This window comes from Salmo salar, chromosome 18 (assembly GCF_965601325.2).
Source record: "Salmo salar chromosome 18, fSalSal1, whole genome shotgun sequence".
In the NCBI taxonomy this organism is placed as follows: domain Eukaryota; kingdom Metazoa; phylum Chordata; class Actinopteri; order Salmoniformes; family Salmonidae; genus Salmo; species Salmo salar.
This window is the reverse complement of record NC_138308.1, coordinates 81,120,624-81,143,660: the sequence shown is the minus strand read 5'-3', so window position 1 is coordinate 81,143,660 and position 23,037 is coordinate 81,120,624. Positions and strand designations below refer to the sequence as shown.

Below are 23,037 nucleotides of genomic sequence, written 5' to 3'. Positions count from 1 at the left end.
GCTCCAGTTTCAACTGTTCTGCCTGCGGCTATGGAACCCTGACCTGTTCACCGGACGTGCTTGTTGCACCCTCGACAACTACTATGATTATTATTATTTGACCATGCTGGTCATTTATGAACATTTTAACATCTTGACCATGTTCTGTTATAATATCCACCCTGCACAGCCAGAAGAGGACTGGCCACCCCTCATAGCCTGGTTCCTCTCTAGGTTTCTTCCTAGGTTTTTGGCCTTTCTAGGGAGTTTTTCCTAGGGAGTTTTTCCTAGCCACCGTGCTTCTTTCACATGCTTTGCTTGCTGTTTGGGGTTTTAGGCTGGGTTTCTGTACAGCACTTTGAGATATCAGCTGATGTACGAAGGGCTATATAAATACATTTGATTTGATTTGACTTACTTGCTGTGCTGTTTCATTGTTCATTTGTTCAGTCGTTTCATTCTGAACCAGGATTTCATCATACATGTCAAGCAGTAAAGTTTCAGCTCTGTCTGTCCGTGGCTTCTCTTCCTCGGTGCGCACTGTCACCGTGTCCGTTTCCATCTTGTCCAGCTGCGTCTGTAACATTTCACGTAAACCCTGTTTCTTGTCTGCATCGAAGTAGCTGTCCTTATACATAGCATCGAGCATGGTGGCGACACAGTAAAGAGGCTCAAAGAGAATACCACCGAATTGCTTGTTCACAGTCTCGAATACTTTTATAAGTTTTAACCCCCCAGTCTGTCAGCAGTTTTGTTGAGCAGGCGTTTCAGTGCCATGACAGAGGGTATCACGCCTGCTGCAGACTCAGTTGGGGAGCTTATTTCTCCAGTCAGTTTGAATGGCACTAGTAGTGTGTTCATGTTCTCAGATGCCATTGAAATGGCAGCAGCGGTATGAGAACTAGCACATTCTTGAGCATGCAATACGGCTTTCCTCAGCACCAAATCCTCGTCGACCCACTGTGCTGTCAGACTCAGGATGCTCGTGGGGCTGACATCGCTGGTCCTAATGTCAGTCGTGACGCCAATAGCAAGCAGCATAATGAATTCCATTATCTTGGCGTTAATGGATTTCGCCTTTGAGTTGTCTCACTGGAATGTTCTTACTCTTTCAAATGACTGCTGGACTTGAACTTGTTTAGTTGTTGGAAGTGTGCGCTTAGTATCTCTATGCTTTTGTTCTGTGTAGCGCTGTATTTTTCATGGCGTCATTACGTCATGTACCTACGTTATATAGGTATGCACGTCATGTACCTACGTTATATAGGTATGCACGTCATGTACCTACGTTATATAGGTATGCACGTCATGTACCTACGTTATATAGGTATGCACGTCATGTACCTACGTTATATAGGTATGCACGTCATGTACCTACATTATATAGGTATGCACGTCATGTACCTACGTTATATAGGTATGCACGTCAGCTTTGACATCGGTTTTGCACATCAGCGTTAAACTAGACATCGGGCCGATTCCGATATGTTCACAGATAGTATCGTGCATCCCTAGTTATACACTTACATCCTTTTGGCTCAACAGTCTTTGGCTGTCTTTGGCTCAACACCGTGGTACACCCTGGACCTCATACACACATACAGTACATATACATGCCAAGATGGTTGAATAGATAAAGACTTTACCTGAAGACCCATAGTATGTTATTCTTCCCTTTTCTTCCTCTCTCATAAAGGATGGTGGATGCACTTGCCCAGGTGACGTCTCCAAGGCTTTTGGTGAGTTTTGTAGCAGTAGAATGTAACATTTCAACTCACAGAGCATACAGTACCGACTTTAATCAGACTACAGAGACTCTACAACCAGAGTTGTAGTACTCAGGTCCAGGACTCGGGCTCAAGTACTACAACACATTTTCAGGACTACTGACTGGACCTGGACTCAACCGTTGGTGACTCGGACTTGGACTCAACCGTTGGTGACTCGGACCTGGACTCAACCGTTGGTGACTCGGACCTGGACTCAACCGTTGGTGACTCGGACTTGGACTCAACCGTTGGTGACTCGGACTTGGAGTCAACCATTTATGACTCAGACTTGGCTTCTCGTGCCTTGTATTTGCACTTTGGACTGGATAAGCTACTATGATAAGTAGAATATTAGCAGCACTGGGTGCGCAGAGCAGCGAGGGTTCAGTTCTCTAGCAGTGGGAAGGACACGCCACACACTGCCTACATCAGCTGGTGAGCTGCGGGGGAGCAAGCGATGAATGTGGGCAGACAAGCAGGCAGGCTCTGCTAGACATCGCATAAGCCACTCTCTTATTTCTCCATAACCGCCAGTCACTAGCCTACTATTTAGCTTTGCCTGGTTATGAAACACAAACTGCTTTACGATATGTAAAACAATGCTAGTATTGAGTTTGATAGTAAAACAACAGTCTAGCTGTTTGTCTCTTTCTCTCCTTGAGTATAGAAAAGTGCATTTGTTGTCCGACCCCAGTTGGGTTCTTAGGACGTCGTGTGATGGTCCCAAGGGAATGTGTCTGACCCTGCCTGGGTTTTCTCAGCTGTGGTTGTGTGTGACTGACAGGCGCGGGGGCGGACTTTGTGATGCTGGGCGGAATGCTGGCCGGCCACTCAGAGAGCGGGGGCGAGGTCATCGAGAAGAACGGGAAGAAGTACAAGCTGTTCTACGGCATGAGCTCCGATACGGCCATGAAGAGACACGCCGGGGGCGTGGCCGAGTACAGGTCAGAGATGTTACTGACCGCCTAGCAGGAAATGAGCAGCTTTAAACACTGTAGCACGCTTTAGGAAAAACACCCTTCCTCAAAACACATGTCAATATTGGACTATAAATTGTGCCTTCCTGTATTATACTTATGCTGAAGTGTTTGTTCTATTCTACTGAGACATTTACTTTGTTTGTATTCTTATCTTTTCTTATTTCTTATTGTTGTTGTATTGTCAAGAAGGAACCTGCAAGTAAGCATTTGGTTAGATGGTGTATACCATGTGTATCCCGTACACAGAGTACCAGTCAAAAGTTTGGACACCTACTCATTCAAGGGTTTTTCTTTATTTTTACTATTTTCTACATTGTAGAATTATAGTGAAGACATCAAAACTATGAAATAACACATATGGAATCATGTAGTAACCCAAAAAGTGTTAAACAAATCAAAATATATTTTAGATTCTTCAAAATAGCTACCCTTTGCCTAGATGACAGCTTTGCACACTCTTGGCATTCTCTAATAAAATGAATATTCGTCAAACTTGAAACATAAATACTAGTTTATATCCCACGTACGTACTCATGGAACTAAAAGTAGCTACGCAAAATTGCGTTGCGTAGAAAAAATATGCAGACGTGTGCATCCCCACAATTCATAACGCGACGCAAGAACACAGGATCGCCATTTTGCGTATGGTTCTTGCGTCGTATACATTAGGCTTAAGAGTTCACTAAAACGTTCCCTCTTCTTCTCCCAGGGCTTCTGAGGGGAAGACGGTGGAGGTGGTCTACAAGGGCCCCGTGGACGTAACCATACGCGACGTCCTGGGTGGGGTCCGCTCCACCTGCACCTACGTGGGCGCAGGGAAGCTCAAGGAGCTCAGCCGCAGGACCACCTTCATCAGGGTCACCCAGCAGCTCAACACCGTCTTTGGGAACGATAACTAGGCGAGGTCCAGGCTGGTTCCTGGGCGTAACAGGGTCGGGGGGGGGGGGTGGTGGTGTGTTTTGTTTGCTGCCTGCCCCTGTCACGTGGATGCTATTACACATTCTGCACACACACACACACACACACACACACACAATACTGTAACCATTGATAGTAAGAATCAGTCATTTGAGAAACGTAAACCTTGGATAAGTGTTTGGTTGCCAAATCAAAACCTTTTTAGGTGACACTATCAAAACAATCCCTTATCTAAGAGTCTTATTTAAGTTTTGATATTTTAGACATATTTGGCTTTTTTTCCTGTAAATTACCAGAAATTGACATGTCTTTGTTAATAAGTGACCCGAGGATTGTTGTGGTACTTCAGGATGCATTTTTGTGTCATCTTGCTCAATCATTCCCATTCAGCTCTGCAGGCCTTGTGTACAGGCTTCTTCTCTCTGTCCATTATTATCTACCAAGTCCTAGAATCTCTCTCTCTCTTTACCTCTTTCTCTCTCTCTCTCAATCCTCTCTTTCTCCTAACACTTCTATGCACCGCCATGCTATATGAAAGCCATATGCAAAAAATAGATGTATAGTATTTCACTGTATGAAGTATTTACTATATCAAGAGTACAGATCAAGTTTATCCCAAAAACATAGTTTTTATTATTTTAGATATATTCAGTAGATGAAAATATTCCTTATAATTAGCAATATTGAAGATTTTTATGTTAAGATATTTCTGGTTATTTAACTTAATACTTTTCAAACTCACTTAAATAAATATATTTTGACCTTGAATGATTTGCAAAAGTGTTAGATGATATTGTATTCCAGGCTTTTTTTCCCCATAGAGTGAAACTACTGACAAACTGTTTCATGTACTGAACAGCTACAGTAGAAACTCAAGTCAGTCAAATTACACCCAGTATTTTGAGGGGAAACTTGTGGAATACAGAATGTATTCAAAGTACCGTAATTTCCGGACTATTGAGCGCACCTGAATATAAGCCGCACCCACTGAATTTTTAAAAATATATTATTTTGAACATAAATAAGCCGCACATGTCTATAAGCCGCAGGTGCCTACCGGTACATTGAAACAAATGAACTTTACACAGGCTTTAACGAAACACGGCTTGTACCAAAAATAAATGGGCTTGTAACAAAAATAAATAGGCTTTAACGAAACACGGCTTGTAACAAAAATAAATAGGCTTTAACGAAACACGGCTTGTAACAAAAATAAATAGGCTTTAAACGAAACACGGCTTGTAACAAAAAATAAAACATTTGCAGTAAACAGTAGCCTACCAAGAAAGTCATTGCTCCAGACCAAGCTCCCGTGCAGCAGCTCTATTTCCTTTTCCAACAGCCAGATCAATCGCCTTCAACTTGAAAGCTGCATCATATGCATTTCTCAGTGTCTTTGCCATGATGAGAGTGACAAAATGACTACCGTAATCAGAATGATGGGAAGTTTGAGAGCGCTCGATTTAATCCAAACAGTAAACAAAAAAGTTGTTTGACCTTAACCCGTTCGGCAATTTCATTGGTCTAATGAAAGCTTCATGCCGCCAAAAAACTGAGCACGTCACAGAATGTGTTTTTTTTTAAATTGTATTTTATTTGAAAGTGGGAAAAATCCATATATTAGCCGCGTCATTGTTTAAGCCGCGAGGTTCAAAGCGTGGGAAAAAAGTAGCGGCTTATAGTCCGGAAATTACGGTATGTTCTTAAAGTAGGCTGAGGGAGACAGGACAGCTTTGAGTGTTACCTTGACTCACTGTTGATTTCACACTTTTCTCAATATTTTATATAGTCAGAGACTATATAAAATGTCCATGCAATCAGCATTTCACATGATTGTACTTGACTGTGTCTGTTACTTTGAGAAAATGTTGTCTCTGTCTATGCATCATTATGTACTTGTAACTGACTAGTTTACTTTACTTCCAGTGTTTTGGAGGATAATTCAATTTTATATCTATCTGGTTTTAGTTAAATGTGTTATGCAGGTTTTATGCCACTTTTCTTCAGTCTTCTCACTTCTGACCAATAAAGAGCATTCCATATGATTTGTGTTTTAGAGTTCATTGTTTATTTTTCATAATTTTAACATTAAATCTCAACATGACAATTAAAGATCCACACATTTATACAATATACAGTACAGATATTAATTGCACTCTGTTTGTGTACCAGCTCATGTAATTTCATGAATCACAATGTATTTAGATTTTATAAGCTAGTAATTTATTTTATAACTGGACAGAAACATCAGCATTAACATTCAGTCAACTGACTATTTACATGATTTCATGTACAATGATGAGGTCAACTAAATGTGATTAAGGGACATGAATAGGTGGAAGTTCTTGGAACAGTGGGACAACATTATGATAGTTAGGTAACTTGACCAGCAGGGGGAGACAGAGTCCTGCCTTGCATGTTAAACCCAAATCCAGCCACTGTGAGTCCAACACACATTAGAATCCTACAGTACAACACACTGGCCAAAAACAACAGCATTGGAATATGCATATAATGTGGGGTTGCCCCAATGTGAAAACTTTATGGTCACAATTTCGGCCACCATCCCATTTCTCCCGAATATCTTATTACGAAACAATGATTCTTCACTGACTATCATAGTACCTCAGAAACTAGTGTGATTGTCTGGACTGACTGCAGCAAAAATAATGTTAGTTACCAGATGGAAGCCTCCACATAAGCTCTGTATAACTCAATGTCTACTGCATTTCCTTGACATCTTTTCACTAGAACTTTCCATAGCCCGTGTGAACAGCGCCAAGGAAATTACAGTTGATACATTCAACAGGTAATGTAATGTAATAATGTGTAAATTCATTCAATGAATTTTGAATATCTGTATTGAATATATATATTGATGTATGCAACCTGACTTAATGAATGTGTGCCAAATGTAAAAACATAAGGTGAGTGATGCAAGTGTTTTTTTTTATGCCTAGATATGTCCACAACATGAGCTGGGAGGGGGGGCTTATGCTGATATATGTCCACAATTAGATATGTCCACAATTATTTTTTAACACTAGCCAGGATTCAAACCAAAAAGGGTTCTTCGAAGGGTTCTTTTTTCTAAGAGTGTAGACATTATACCAGCTCACAGAACACCCCCATATACGGCGTACCGATATCCCTCCCACATGTGAACATGGGACCCTGTTGAGACACATGCTGTTGGTAGAAATACTGCACCTGCTGGGTCTTGGGTTGTTCATGGACTGCTCCACATGGGCATCCCCACTGCTGCTCTGGCTGAATGTTCACTCCATAGAGACCGTACTCTCCATAGTCATTTAACTGACTGTAATCTCCCATGAATCTGGTTCTGGACTGTCTGGCTCTGGCTGGGCTACTTCCTTTTTCCAAGGTGACAAAGGGAGTTAGGTCACCCTGATGATGCCGGATCTCCATTCTGTGCAGTTCCGTCCTCTGGTGATCTCTGCCCCTGCTGTAGAAGGACAGGGATGCTGGGGAGGTTTTGTCCCAGAACACTTCTAATTCTATGGGACGGGGTATTGTTTCAGGTAGAGCTGCAGTTTGCCCAGGAAGATAGATACACCGAGAATAAACTTGTGCCTGTGGAGGTTTGTCTGTATAGGTCATTCCATCACTACGCCTAATACTGTCATAGTACAGGAGCTTTCCTCCGCTCTGCTGTACCTCCTGGACCAGCTTGTCCCAGTCCGCCCCGGGCTCCATACCTTTTCTCAGATCCACAGTATGGGCCTTCTCCACAGTCTTGGAGGTCTTGATGGACTTTATGAGGGAGAAGTTCGGAATTCGGGTTGCTAGTCAGGGCGATGTTACGCAGGGCGGACACTCCCTCGATGAGCTGGACACTGTAGCTAGCCAACCTCTCCCTCCATGCAATCAGTATTTCACATTACTGCACTTTACTGGGTATTCAGTTACTTTGTGGGAATGTTGGCTCTGTCGGTGCATTTTTATGTTAAGGTGTGTAACTGACTAGTTTTCACTATGGCGGTATATTTACTTTACTTCATAGTGCTTTCTAGGATGATTCAATTTTATATATTTTGCTTTAAGTAAAAAGTGTTATGCCGATTCTAAACGTGAATTTTTGTTGTGTCAGTCCTGTCAGTTCTGACCAGTAAAGAGCATTCCATATGATTTGTGTTTTAGAGTTGGTTTATTTTTCCTTTTAACATTAAATCTCAACAGGACAATTAAAGATCCACACATTTATACAAATTACATTACAGATATTAATTGTACTGTTTGTTAAAATGTCAAGATTTTTTTAAACCTTTATTTAACTAGGCAAGTCAGTTAAGAACAAATTCTTATTTACAATGACAGCCTAGGAACAGTGAGTTAACTGCCTTGTTCAGCGGCAGAACGACGGATTTCTACCTTGTCAACTCAGGGATTCGATCCACCAACCTTTCAAGTTACTGACCCAACGCTCTAACCGCTAGGCTACCTGCCACCAAATGTACTTCTCAGACCTGTCTCTAAATGATCCATTTGAAAATATCTGAACAGAAACATCAGCATTTACAATCAATCAACTGAATATTTACATGATTTATTGTACAATAATGAGGTCAGAAAAATGTGATTAAGGGACATGAAAAGGTGAAAGTTCTTGCAACATTGGGACAACATTATGATAGGTGGTTGAGTAGCAGGGGGAGACAAAGTCCTGCCTTACATGTCAACTCAAATCCAACCAGTGAGTCCAACACACATTAGAATCCTACAGTACCAACAACACACTAGCCGGGATCCAAACTGAATTCAATGCACTTTACCTAGACATTGCCTACATTACACAAGCTCACAAAACACCTCCATATACGGCGTACCGATAACCCTCTCACACTTGCACATAGAAGCCTGGTGAGACCCATGCTGGTGGTTGGAAGACTGCTGCTGAATCTGATGGACCTCTCCACATGGGCACCTCCACTTCTGCTCTGGTTGACTGTAACCTCTATACTCTCTGGCTCTGGCTGGGCTACTTCCTGTTCCCAGGGTGACAAAGGGAGCTAGGTCACCCTGATGATGCTCGATCTCCATTCTGTGCAGTTCCGTCCTCTGGTGATATCTGCCCCTGCTGTAGAAGGACAGGGATGCTGGGGAGGTTTTGTCCCAGAACACTTCTAATTCTATGGGATGGGGTATTGTTTCAGGTAGAGCTTCATTTTTCCCAGGAAGATAGATTAACTGAGAATCGACATGTGCCTCTGGAGGTTTATCTGTATAGGTCATCCCATCACTACGCCTAACACTCTCATAGTACTGAGTGCAAACAGAGCTCAGAGACATGGCCATTATTGAAATTCTCAGTAGCTTCCTTGTCACATACGCCAACGGTCCAATCACAGTCCTCAGAGAATTTGACCACCCACCTAGGGTTGTCATCAGAGCCGCTATCCTGGCACAGAAGAGTATGGGTGGTGAGTTTGGCAAGTGGGGTGTAGAACACTTTCCTGTGGTCCTGGGAAAGAGACATGCCCCTTCCCAAGCACTTGGGGTCAAAGGTCAACGTGGCGGTGGGAGGTAACCCTGGGGAACCCTGTTTTTCCTGGTGGTTCTCGGGGTCGACCAGAGCCAGCAGAGAACTCCACAGCTGGGTCGTCTGCTCCAGCAGCTTTCCTCCGCTCTGCTGTAACTCCTGGACCAGCTTGTCCCGGTCGGCCCCGGGCTCCAGCCCCTTCCTCAGATCCACAGCACGGGCCTTCTCCACAGCCTGGTGCACCCCTTCATACCCCTGGAGGAAGCGGAAGGAGTCCCCCTCGGACAGGGCAGCCTGCATGGTTCTCTTAGAGGTCTTGATGGAGTTTAAGCGAACTGAGACAGAACTCTGGACGCTCGTCAGGGTGATGTCGCGGAGGGCGGACACTCCCTCAATGAGCCGGATACTGGAGCTCGCCAACCTCTCCCTCTGCTCCTTGTCCCACCTGCTTAGTTTCAGGCTCTGATTCTCTCTCTTGGCCAAAGCCTTCTGCTCCTCCTTCAACTTCTCCCTTAGCTCTTTCTGTGCCTTAGGCAGGGTCTTCATGTTGTGGATGCGATGCTGGTCCTCGATGGCGCAGGACATGCACGCACTAGTTAGGTCGTCCAAGCAGTAGTACTCGAGAATCTTACCGTGGTGGGGGCATTTGGTGGCCAACCCAACTCCCCCAGCCCCCGGTGCTATGGGTTCAGTCAGGGTATGTGTCTGCAGCAGAAATGGGACTGAAAGGTGTGGCTCCAAGTGCTGGGCACACATGGCCATTTCACATTTGATGCAAGTCTTCAGTGCTGGCTTCCTGTCTTCTGTACATAAGTCACAAACAATGGCCTGGCTGTCCGGCAGCGGCAGAGCCTGGCACACCTCAGACATGTCTTCTATGAGCCCTGGATCGGATGAAGCTGCCCCAATAAATGGTGGTGGGAATCGGGTGCTTGCGTTGTCCTTGACCTTCGCATGCTAAAATACCTCTATCCTCGTAGCCTCTATAATGCTTTTAATCTCAACTTTTTACCTGTCAGTCCGTTTGCTTTTGTTCACTCTGTCTGGTCTGATCTACGTTTGAGTCCACCTCGTGCAATATATGCGTCAGTCCGCCAAAAGTTCCTGGTTGCTAAAATTATGATGGTTCGCCTAATTTCAGTTTATGTAACAAAACAAGCTAATCGTTGTACAATCTAAAGCACTGTGAAATATCCTTTCAATAAAATATTGGATTTTCAGCTGTCAGATGCCGTTGTACAAAACCGAAAGCAAAAAGATGACAAAACACAATATAACGGACATTTTAGAAAAAGAGCACATAGAACGGATCTACCGCTTCTTATACTTACTTTCAATGCAAATGAAAGATCTATACTTTACATTTCTATGTGAATTTGACGCGTCGCCCAAAAATCTGCCTTGCTCTGTACATGACTGGCAATGGGTGTGTTCGAGTAGTTAGGCTAATGCAGTCGGCTACACAACTATGGTTTGAAGTCAACAGGGGAGTTGGACACAGTTCTTTTTCCTGCAGTCTGAAGAGCCAAAAAGCACATGGAATGGGATACTTCAAGCCACATTTCAAACCACATACAAAGCTGCCTCCAACATCGTTTTATAAAATGTGACAGTATGTCCAACAAGCCTCACAACAGCATACCACGTGTAACCATGGCAGCCCAGGACCTCCACATCTGACTTCTTTACCCATGGGATCTTCTGAGACCAGCAACCCGGAGAGCTGATGAAACTGAGGAGTATTTCTGTCTTTAATAAAGCCCCTTTGTGGGGAAAAACTCATTCTGATTGGCTGGGCCTGGCTCCCAAGTGGGTGGGCCTATACCCTCTCAGGCCCACCCGTGTCTCCCAGGCCCACCCAATGGACATTCGCAACAGTGCCTGACTTGGGCAGGAGTTCAATGTTACTGAGTACCAGCACATCAACATTTCTACTGCATAAGATCATGCACCTCTTATAAAATATTGGCTAAAAGTATTGTGAAGTTGTTGCACTTAAATATAAACAGTTCAGGCACCCAAAATGAGTACTAGCACATATTTTAGTCCAAGTCATGCACTGGACAACAACAACACATGGAAATATAGCTGCAAGCAGCAATGCCGGGGTTCAGCTATGGGACCACTGTGCCACCATCAGGAAAAAATTGACACATTGCCCTAGGACAAATTACTTCTGTACTGTTTACCACACTTGCCAAATATCAGAACTCAAAATGAAACGGATCATGCAATGTGCAGGCAATATGCTTTTGATGTATTTTGGACCATTTTCAATGATGTTAACTACTTTAAATGTATTCTTCTCCAGAACCGCTGGACCAATTGGCACCAAATTTGGTATATAGCATCTATGGATGCACAATATTTTCCAAGGCTCTAGCTAAACAATATGGCCACTATAAGCAATGAGCTTGCGGTGGATTTTTAATGGTCATGTTTAGCTAAAATGTAAAATTAACAATGAACTCTAAAATACAAATCATATGGAATTACCTTAATTGGTTAGAACTGACAAGACTGTAACAACAAAACAGAAGGCTTACAAAATGCATAACATGTTTTACTAAAAGCAAAAGATATAAAATGGAATTATCCTCCAAATCACTGTAAAGTAAATATACCACCCTGGTGAAAACTAGTCAGTTAAACACCTTAACATAATAATGCAGAGACAACAGTCTCGCAAAGTAACTCTATACACGGGATCCAGACATGTTGCACTTTGTAGCGTTTGTTGCGTTGGTTATCTGCTGCGCAGCTCAAGCGAGAACGTTGTAGAGGATGGGCAGACATCGTTGTGATCGCAGCTGAATGTGTTTAGGGACCCAGGATTTTTGCGGCGGGGTTATTGCAGGGAGTCCTGTCGCCTGACAGTGAGTGCTCCGTCCTCTTTGGCCCCTGAGCCTGTGTGGGGATGTGATTTGAACTGTGACTGAAGTTGCGGCATGGTTTTTTATTTATTTATTTTTTGTATTTTGTAATGATGTCATTTTTTTCTCTCAAAGTTCCCGGGATGTCACGTGTCCTACTTATTTCAGTACACTCTTAACAACTTTATAATTACGAAACGTATATTCGATCAAATTAACCTCCCGTAGCAAATAAGCCATACATTTTTTAGTTGATCATATTCGAAACTCTCATCGACCTCCATACACAAACACATTTCTTGGTAGGCAAAACAACGAAAAGACGCCAACTGTTGGAGGGAGACAGATTTTCCGTCGAGTTGGGCATCTCTCTTCCTCTCTGGCAATTTGGGCTGCCCGACCAAATTCATAAATGAATAGTGAATTATAGATCTGTCATTCTCGTTGAAAGAAAGCCTGAGAAGTGGAAGACCGATCTATGTGCGCAATTTCTGTGCTTCTTCCCGTTCTCGTATTTTTACTTTCGTTTTTGTACACGAACTTCAAACAGATACGATATTTTTGGTTATACATTTTTTTATTTCGCTTTATTTTTAGATTGTACAAAATGCTTATCTACACTATTCATTGTTTGTTGTCACATAAACTGAAATTAGTCGAACCATTAGAATTGTATCAACCAGGAAATAGTGGAGAAATGTAATCATTAAAGGGGAATCAGCAGTTGCTACATCAATTTTTGAACATAAATTAATGCTATGTACCATTTATTATTGAAGAATATAACTTATAAGTGCCTCATGAGCTTAGTTCAACTGACCAACCTCATCAGAACCCCAAATATCAGAACCCCAAATAAGCTTTTTTATTCCAATGTTTGTAAACAAAGTAAATATCAACAAACACTGTATAGCCTCAAAACATGATTAAAACTATAATATGTAAATTGATGGTCATCCATAGCTCTGTCTATGAATTTGAGTGGTTACATTTCTGCACCCACACTCGAATTTACGACTTCACAATTGGTAACTACCACCTTCCCACCTGGTTATGAACGCATCAATATTGCATGAGATGAATCTAGGAGTGGCCTCAAACGCAGATCAGAGACAGAGAGCAAGCAAAAGCAAACAGGCCGACAAGTAAAACGTTTAGATTATAATTATAGGGGGCAACGACTTTGAAAGGCTTATTGTAAGTAAGATTGAGAGAGGCTACTAAGAGGTATTTTTAACATGCGAAGGACAATGCCAATGCGAAAGACCCGATTCCCACCACCATTCGTTGAGATAGCTTCAACCGGACCAGGGATCCCAGAAGTGAAAATGATTGAGGTGTGCCAGGTTCTGCCGGATATCCAGGCTGTTGTTTGTGACATGTGTGTGGATGACAAAAAGCCAGCATTGAAGACCTGCATCAAATGTGAGATGTCCATGTGTGCCCAGCACTTGGAACCACACCTGACAGTGCCATTGCTGCTGCAGACACATACCCTGACTGAACCCATAGCACCGGGGGCTGGGGGAGTTGGGTTGGCCACCAAATGCCCCCACCACGGTAAGATTCTTGAGTACTACTGCTTGGATGACCTAACTAGTGCGTGCATGTCTTGCGCCATCGAGGACCAGCATCGCATCCACAATATGAAAACACTGCCTAAGGCACACAAAGAGCTGGGAGAGAAGCTGAAGGAAGAGCAGAAGGAGTTGGCCCAGAGAGAGAGACAGATTCAGGAACTAGGGAGGTGGGATAAGGAGCAGAGGGAGAGGTTGGCGAGCTCCAGTGTCCGGCTCATCGAGGGAGTGTCAGCCCTGCGCGACAGCGCCCTAAACAGCGTCAAGACTTCCGTCTCAGCTCGCATAGTGTCCATCAATACCTCCAAGAGGACCATGCAGGCTGCCCTGTCTGATGGGGACTCCTTCCACTTCCTCCAGGGTTATGAAGGGGTGCACCAGGCTGTGGAGAAGGCCCGTGCTGTGGATCTGAGGAAGGGGCCGGAGCCCGGGGCCGTCCGGGACAAGTTGGTCCAGGAGCTACAGCAGAGTGGAGGAAAGCTCGTGGAGCATATGACACAGCTTTGGAGTTCTCTGCTGACTCTGGTCGACCCCGAGAACCACCAGAAAGCACAGGGTTCCACCACGATGACCTTTGACCCCAAGAGCTTGGGAAGGGGAATGTCTCTTTCCCAGGACCACAGGAAAGTGTTCTACACCCCGCTTGCCAAACTCACCGCCCATACTCTTCTGTGCCAGGATAGCGGCTCTGATGCCAACCTTAGGTGGGTGGTCAAACTATCTGAGGACTGTGATTGGACCATAGGCTTACGTGTCAACGTTTCATCTTCTGGGAATTTCAAAGTATTTGCTCTGTGCTGGCAGAAGGGCCAACTGAGTTCACAGGCAGACTTAAAGTCTCAGTTAATCTATCTTCCTGGTAAAACTGCAGCTCTACCTGAAACAATACCCCGTCCGATAGAATTAGAAGTGTTCTGGGACAAAACCTCCCCAGCATCCCTGTCCTTCTACAGCAGGGGCAGAGATCACTAGAGGACGGAACTGCACAGAATGGAGATCGAGCATCATCAGGGTGACCTAACTCCCTTTGTCACCCTGGAAACAGGAAGTAGCCCAGCCAGTGCCAAACAGTCCAGAGCCAGATTCATGAGAGATTACAGTCAGTTAAATGACTATGGAGAGTACGGTCTCTATGGAGTGAACGTTCAGCCAGAGCAGCAGTGGGGGTGCCCATGTGGAGCAGTCCATGAACAACCCAAGACTCAGCAGCTGTATTCTTCCTACCAACAGCATGTGTCTCAACAGGATCCAATGTTCACATGTGGGAAGGTTATCGGTATGCCGTATATGGGGGTGTTCTGTGAGCTGGTGTAATGTCTACACTCTTAGAAAAAAAGTTGCTATTCAGAACCTTAAAAAGGTTCTTTGTCTGAAGAACCTTTGAAGAAGCAGTTTTGGTTGCAGGTAGAACTCTTTTTGAAGAAGTTTGGATCCTGGCTAGTGTTAAAAAATAATTGTGTGAAAGTTTTTCCTGTTTTTTTCCAGTGATTGGCCGAGATCATAGACAGGTGTGTAAACATAAAGACATTCAAAAAATACATAATAAAGAGTCGAAAGACAGTAGAACATAAGAACAAGGATACAAGCCAAAACACCAAACTAGAACAAAATGGTTAATTAGTTCCAATTAACTAATTAATTAAGGAGTCTGTAATTGTTGTCTGCCCCCTCTCCCTTCCATTTATAAAAAAATGTCTAGCTTACAAAATTTTAATACATTGTCATTCATGAAATTACATGTGATAGTACACAAACAGAGTACAAACAGAGTACAATTGATATATCATTGTCCAATAAATCATGTAAATTGTCAGATGATTGGATGTTAATGCTGATGTTTCACTTCAGATATTTAAGTCATTTACAAACAGGTCTAAGCAGTACGTTCTGATTTTCTTAATAGTTTGACATTTTAACAAACAGTACAATTAATATCTACTTTATTTTGTATAAATGTGTGGATCTTTAATTGTCATGTTGTGATTCGATGTGAAAGGAAAAATAAACAATGAACTCTAAAACACAAATCATATGGAATGCTCTATACTGGTCAGAAGTGGCAAGACTGAAAAAAAAGTGGCTTAAGACCTGCATAACACGTTTGACTAAAACCAGATACATATAAAATGGAATTATCCTCTGAAACACTGTGAAGTAAAGTAAATATACCGCCATTGGGAAAACTAGTCAGTTACAAGTACATAATAATGCATAGACAGAGACAACATTCTCACAAAGTAACTGACACAGTCAAGTACAATCATGTGAAATGCTGATTGCATGGAAATTTTATATAGTCTTTGACTATATAAAATATTGAGAAAAGTGTGAAATCAACAGTAAGTCAAGGCAACACTCAAAGCTGTCCTGTCTCCCTCACCTCTTTAGCCTATGTAAGAACATACTTTGAACACATTCTGTATTCCACAACAGTTTCCCCTCAACATACTGGGATAAACTCAATTGCATTTCCTTGGATCCTTGCGTCCTCTCCCCTCTGACCTTTTCATACAATTTGTTTTGAGAAGTAGAGCAGACAGGAGGAATCAAGAAATGCACCTGACATTCTCCCACTGTGTGCAATTTGATTGACAGGGGTACCAGTGGTAACACTCAAAGCTGTCCTGTCTTCCTCACCTCTTTAGCATAACATAATTTGAATACATTCTGTATTCCACAACAGTTTTCCCTCAACATACTGGGTGTAATTTGACTGAGGTACTAGTGTGTCTCTACAGAATATGAAACAGATGTTTGTCAGTAGTTTTACTGTATTTATTCCATCCTAGCTTTAATATTTGGTCCGCATGAAAATAACAGAACAACTAACTAGCTATTTGGAAAAAAAGTTCTGGAATACTATATCATCTAAAACTTTTGCAAATCATTAAACTCACTTATTTAAGTGAAAAGGACTAAGAAATATCTTAACATTGAATCCAAGATGGCGTAGCAGTCAGACATCTTTGTCCTGTCGTGTCCCTTGTATATATCTTTTTACATATTTTCTTCGCATATCTTTTAAAAATATTTTCCTAAACCTCAACTTCTAAATACTCTCCTGCAACCCGCCTCACCCAATGTGGCGTGGGTCTGTTTTTTTTTCTAAAGTATTTCTATTTACTTCGGATCTGGAATCCCTCAACTGAAGCTAGCCAGCTAACTACCTACCAGCTATCAGTCAGCAAACCATTGCTAGCGGTCTTCAGCTAGCCTTTAGCTCGGAAAGCTCTCGCCAGTTTAAACAACGTGACTCAAACCAGAGCATAACGGACTTATTATTATTGTTTTTTTTCCCCCCCCATATCCCCGGATTCCTACCGCAAACTCTGAACATTTTCATCTGGATCTTTGCAACTAGCTAACCGCAATCCCGGGTGACTACTCCTGGCTAGTGTTTCCATCCCGGAGAAAGCACCAATTAGCCTGAAGCTAGCCCGGCCAGGGCTCCTGTGCTACCACCGAAGCCCACTCCTGGGCTACAATATCCGGACCCCTTCTACTGCCGGTACGGGGCACGGAACCCCGCCGATCCTCTACGACTGGAATATCGACATAATCTGCCCGAGGATTCCAACAGGCCCCTCAGGCGCGACGTCCGCTGAAGGCCCATTCTGCTAACCGCGGCCTACTACCTACCTAGAGCTACTTGGAACCCTACTAATTCCACGACTGGTCTATCGACGTCACCGCACGAAGAGGCAAAAACAGACGTCCCCCAAAGGCTAACTTGCTAGCCCCGGTCTGTTAACTGCTAGCTTGCTTGCCCCGGTCTGCTAACTGCTAGCTTGCCTGCCCCGGTCTGCTAACTGCTAGCCGCGGTCTGCCAACTGCTTGCTTGCTAACCCGGTCTGCTAACTGCTAGCTTGTTTAGCCCCGGCCTACTAACTGTTAGCTTGTTAGCATCGGCCTGCTAACTGTCTGAATCGCCGTGTCCCCAGTCAACCCAACCACTCACTGGACCCATATGTTCACTTGGCTACGCATGCCTCTCTCTAATATCAATATGACTCGTCCATTACTGTCCTATTTCACTGCAGGGCCTCTAGCCCTGCTCAATATGCCTTAGCCAACCATGTTGTTCCACCTCCTACATATGCGATGACATCACCTGGTTTAAACATCTCTAGAGACTACATCTCTCTCATCATTACTCAATGCCTAGGTTTACCTCCAATGTACTCACATCCTACCTTACCTATGCCTTGAATCTATGCTATCATGCCCAGAAACCTGCTCCTTTTACTCTCTGTTCCGAACGTGCTAGACGGCCAGTTCGTATAGCCTTTAGCCGTACCCTTATCCTACTTCTCCTCTGTTCCTCTGGTGATGTGGAGGTTAATCCAGGTCCTGCAGTGCCTAGTTCCACTCCCACTCCCCAGGTGCTCTCATTTGTTGACTTCTGTAACCGTAAAAGCCTTGGTTTCATGCATGTTAACATTAGAAGCCTACTCCCTAAGTTTGTTTTACTCACTGCTTTAACACACATGTCTTAGCCGTGTCTGAATCCTGGCTTAGGAAAACCACCAAAAACCCTGAAATCTCCATCGCTAACTATAACATTTTCCGCCAAGATAGAACTGCCAAAAGGGGCGGTGTTGCAATCTACTGCAAATATAGCCTGCAGAGTTCTGTATTACTATCCAAGTCTGTACACAAACAATTCAAGCTTCTACTTCTAAAAATTCACCTTTCCAGAAACAAGTGTCTCACTGTTGCCGCTTGCTATAGACCTCCCTCTGCCCCAGCTGTGCCCTCGATACCATATGTGAATTGATTATCTTCTGAGCTCGTGCTACTGAGCTCGTGCTACTAAATGCTACTACTACAATTAATCTTCTCCTTTCCCCCTTCTGATAACCAGGCGGCGAATCGCATCTCTGCATGTCTGTCAGACATATCAGTGTGGATGACGGATCACCAGCTCAAGCTGAACCTCGGCAAGACGGAGCTGCTCTTCCTCCCGGGGAAGGACTGCCCGTTCCATGATCTCGCCATCACGGTTGACAACTCCCTTGTGTCCTCCTCCCAGAGTGCTAAGAACCTTGGAGTGATCCTGGACAACACCCTGTCGTTCTCCACTAACATCAAGGCGGTGACCCGATCCTGTAGGTTCATGCTCTACAACATTCGCAGAGTACGACCCTGCCTCACACAGGAAGCGGCGCAGGTCCTAATCCAGGCACTTGTCATCTCCCGTCTGGATTACTGCAACTCGCTGTTAGCTGGGCTCCCTGCCTGTGCCATTAAACCCCTACAACTCATCCAGAACGCCGCAGCCCGTCTGGTGTTCAACCTTCCCAAGTTCTCTCACGTCACCCCGCTCCTCCGCTCTCTCCACTGGCTTCCAGTTGAAGCTCGCATCCGCTACAAGACCATGGTGATTGCCTACGGAGCTGTGAAGGGAACGGCACCTCCATACCTTCAGGCTCTGATCAGGCCCTACACCCAAACAAGGGCACTGCGTTCATCCACCACTGGCCTGCTGGCCCCCCTACCTCTGAGGAAGCACAGTTCCCGCTCAGCCCAGTCAAAACTGTTCGCTGCTCTGGCACCCCAATGGTGGAACAAGCTCCCTCACGACGCCAGGACAGCGGAGTCAATCACCACCTTCCGGAGACACCTGAAACCCCACCTCTTTAAGGAATACCTAGGATAGGATAAAGTAATCCTTCTAACCCCCCCCCCCCCCCCTTAAAAGATTTTGATGCACTATTGTAAAGTGGTTGTTCCACTGGATATCATAAGGTGAATGCACCATTTTGTAAGTCGCTCTGGATAAGAGCGTCTGCTAAATGACTTAAATGTAAATGTAAATGTAGGTGACCTAAACTGAGTCATGCTTAACACCCCGGCCATCCTACAATCTAAGCTTGATGCCCTCAATCTCCCACAAATTATCAATGAACCTACCAGGTACAACCCCAAATCCATAAACACAGGCACCCTCATAGATGTCATCCTAACTAACTCGCCCTCCAAATACACCTCTGCTGTTTTTCTTTTGTTGTTTTTTGTCATTTAGCAGACGCTCTTATCCAGAGCGACTTACAGTAGTGAATACATTTCCTACATTTTTTTTTCTTCGTACTGGTCCCCCGTGGGAATCGAACCCACAACCCTGGCATTGCAAACACCATGCTCTACCAACTGAGCCACACCATGCTCAACCAAGATCTCCGCCATCACTGCCTCATTGCCTGCATCCGTAATGGGTCTACGACCAAACAACCACCCCTCATCACTGTCAAACACTCCCTAAAACACTTCTGCGAGAAGGCCTTTCTAATCGACCTGGCCGGGGTATCCTGGAATGACATTGACCTCATCCCGTCAATAGATGATGCCTGGCTATTCTTTAAAAGTGCCTTCCTCACCATCTTAAATAAGCATGCCCCACTCAAAAAAAATGTAGAACTAGGAATAGATATAGTCCTTGGTTCACTCCAGACCTGTCTGCCCTTGACCAGCACAAAAACATCCTGTGGCGTTCTGCATTAGCATCGAATAGCCCCCGTGATATGCAACTTTTCAGGGAAGTTAGGATCAAATATACACAGGCAGTTAGGAAAGCTAAGGCTAGCTTTTTCAAACAGAATTTGCATCCTGTAGTCCTAACTCCAAAAAGTTCTGGGACACTGTAAAGTCCATGGAGAATAAGAGCACCTCCTCCCAGCTTTCCACTGCTCTGAGGCTAGGAAACACTGTTACCACCGATAAATCCACTATAATTGAGAATTTCAATAAGCATTTCTCTACGGCTGGCCATGCTTTCCACCTGGCTACCCCTACTCCGGTCAACTGCCTGGCACCCTCCACAGCAACCCGCCAAAGCCCCCACCATTTCTCCTTCACCCAAATCCAGATAGCTGATGTTCTGAAAGAGCTGCAAAATCTGGACCCATACAAATCAGCCGGGCTAGACAATCTGGATCCTCTCTTTCTAAAATGATCTGCCGAAATTGTTGCAACCCCTATTACTAGCCTGTTCAACCTCTCTTTTGTATCGTCTGAGATTCCCAAAGATTGGAAAGCTGCCGCGGTCATCCCCCTCTTCAAGGGGGTGACACTCTAGACCCAAACTGCTACAGACCTATATCTATCCTACCCTGTCTCTCTAAGGTCTTCGAAAGCCAAGTTAACAAACAGATTACCGACCATTTTGAATCCCACCGTACCTTCTCCGCTATGCAATCTGGTTTCAGAGTTGGTCATGGGTGCACCTCAGCCACGTTCAAGGTCCTAAACGACATCATAACCGCCATCGATAAGAGACATTACTGTGCAGCCGTATTCATCGACCTGGCCTGGCCAAGGCTTTCAACTCTGTCAATCATCACATTCTTATTGGCAGACTCGACAGCCTTGGTTTCTCAAATGATTGCCTCGCCTGGTTCACCAACTACTTCTCTGATAGAGTTCAGTGTGTAAAATCGGAGGGCCTGTTGTCCGGACCTCTGGCAGTCTCTATGGGTGTGCCACAGGGTTCAATTCTTGGGCCGACTCTCTTCTCTGTATACATAAATGATGTTGCTCTTGCTGCTGGTGATTCTCTGATCCACCTCTACGCAGACGACACCATTCTGTATACTTCTGGCCCCTCTTTGGACACTGTGTTAACTAACCTCCAGACGAGCTTCAATGCCATACAACTCCCCTTCCGTGGCCTCCAACTGCTCTTAAACGCAAGTAAAACTAAATGCATGCTATTCAATCGATCACTGCCCGCACCTGCTCGCCCGTCCAGCATCACTACTCTGGACGTCTCTGACTTAGAATACGTGGACAACTACAAATACCTAGGTGTCTGGTTAGACTGTAAACTCTAATTCCAGACTCACATTAAGCATCTCTAATCCAAAATTAAATCTAGAATCGTCTTCCTATATCGCAACAAAGAATCCTTCACTCATGCTGCCAAACATACCCTCGTAAAACTGACCATCCTACTGATCCTCGACTTCGGTGATATCATCTATAAAATAGCCTCCAACACTCTACTCAACAAACTGGATGCAGTCTATCACAGTGCCATCCGTTTTGTCACCAAAGCCCCATACACTACCCACCATTGCGACCTGTACACTCTCGTTGGTTGGCCTTCGCTTCATACTCGTCGTCAAACCCACTGGCTACAGGTTATCAGCTCCCTGGTCACCATAGCAGCACCCACTCGTAGCACGCGCTCCAGCCGGTATATCTCACTGGTCACCCCCAAAGCCAATTCCTCCTTTGGTCGTCTTTCCTTCCAGTTTTCTGCTGCCAATGACTGGAACGAACTGCAAAAATCTCTGAAGCTGGAGACTCATATCTCCCTCACTAGCTTTAAGCACCAGCTGTCAGAGCAGCTCACAGATCACTGCACCTGTACATAGCCCATCTGTAAACAGCCCATCTATCTACCTACCTCATCACCATACTGTATTTATTTATTTATTTTGCTCCTTTGCACCCCAGTATCTCCACTTGCACATTCATCTTCTGCACATCTACCATTCCAGTGTTTAATTGCTATATTGTAATTACTTCGCCACCATGGCCAATTTATTGCCTTAACTTACCTCATTTGCACTCACTGTATATAGACTTTTTGTTTTATTTTGTTCTACTGTATTATTGACTGTATGTTTTGTTTATTCCATGTGTAACTCTGTGTTGTTGTATGTGTCAAATTGCTATGCTTTATCCTGGCCAGGTCGCAGTTGCAAATGAGAACATGTTCTCAACTAGCCTACCTGGTTAAATAAAGGTGAGAAAAAAAGAAAAAAAAATTGAGAAAAAAAATCTTCAATATTGCCAATTATAAGGAATATTTTCATCTATTGAATATATCTAAAATAATAAAACAATGTTTTTGGCATAAACTTGATCTGTACTCTTGATATAGTAAATACTTTATACAGTGAAATACTAAACATCTTTTTTTTGCATATGGCTTTCATATAGCATGGTGGTGACATGCATAGAAGTGTTAGGAGAAAAAGGGGATGTAGAGAGAGAGAGAAAGAGAAAGGCAGCTGGGTCCAGAGAGAGTACAAGCTATTATCTCTGTCCTACAGCCTGTTCCCAAACTATGACTATGCCGAGGTTGTCCAGCCTCTCTCAGATCTCATTTATGGTCACAAGATGCCTATAAATGATAAGATAAAATGGACCCCTGAATAACTGACTGCCCTGACGAAACTGAAACAACTCATGACTACTTCTCCATGTCTGGGTCTCCCTGTACACATTCTAAACCCTTTCAATCTGTTTGTGTGTGAGAAGAATGGTTTTATGTCTTCTGTGTTGACTCAGGACAATGGGGGGAAACAGAGACCAGTGGGTTACTATTCTAAGCAGTTGGATAGTGTGGCGAGAGGTTTGGTGTGTTGTTTGAGGGTGGTGGCTGCGGCTACCGAGGCTGTACTGGCCTGTGCTGACATTGTCGCTATGTGTCAA

The 23,037-nt window shown here is 44.0% G+C and overlaps 3 protein-coding genes across 5 annotated transcripts in view; 2 read left to right on the top strand and 1 right to left on the bottom strand.

Moving 5' to 3' along the window:
• The window catches only part of LOC106577801 (GMP reductase 2), a 13,745-nt gene extending 8,054 nt beyond the window's left edge, over positions 1 to 5,691 (top strand). For all 3 annotated transcript variants that reach the window (XM_082965191.1, XM_014156155.3, XM_014156156.3), the window contains exons 8-10: positions 1,676 to 1,718; positions 2,533 to 2,692; positions 3,438 to 5,691. In XM_082965191.1, the coding sequence (XP_082821317.1) occupies positions 1,676 to 1,718; positions 2,533 to 2,692; positions 3,438 to 3,627 (393 nt within the window). In that variant the 3' untranslated portion in view covers positions 3,628 to 5,691. The remainder of the gene's footprint in view (positions 1 to 1,675; positions 1,719 to 2,532; positions 2,693 to 3,437) is intronic.
• Positions 5,692 to 7,807: 2,116 nt separating this feature from the next.
• On the bottom strand, positions 7,808 to 10,490 carry LOC145861770 (putative E3 ubiquitin-protein ligase MID2). Its single transcript, XM_082965190.1, has one exon. It carries the CDS (start codon positions 10,014 to 10,016, stop codon positions 8,922 to 8,924), a length of 1,095 nt encoding a protein of 364 aa, XP_082821316.1. The 5' UTR covers positions 10,017 to 10,490; the 3' UTR covers positions 7,808 to 8,921.
• Positions 10,491 to 13,094: 2,604 nt separating this feature from the next.
• si:dkey-183c6.9 (uncharacterized) lies at positions 13,095 to 15,174 on the top strand. Its single transcript, XM_014156154.3, has one exon. It carries the CDS (start codon positions 13,258 to 13,260, stop codon positions 14,566 to 14,568), a length of 1,311 nt encoding a protein of 436 aa, XP_014011629.2. The 5' UTR covers positions 13,095 to 13,257; the 3' UTR covers positions 14,569 to 15,174.
• Positions 15,175 to 23,037: the final 7,863 nt, after the last annotated feature.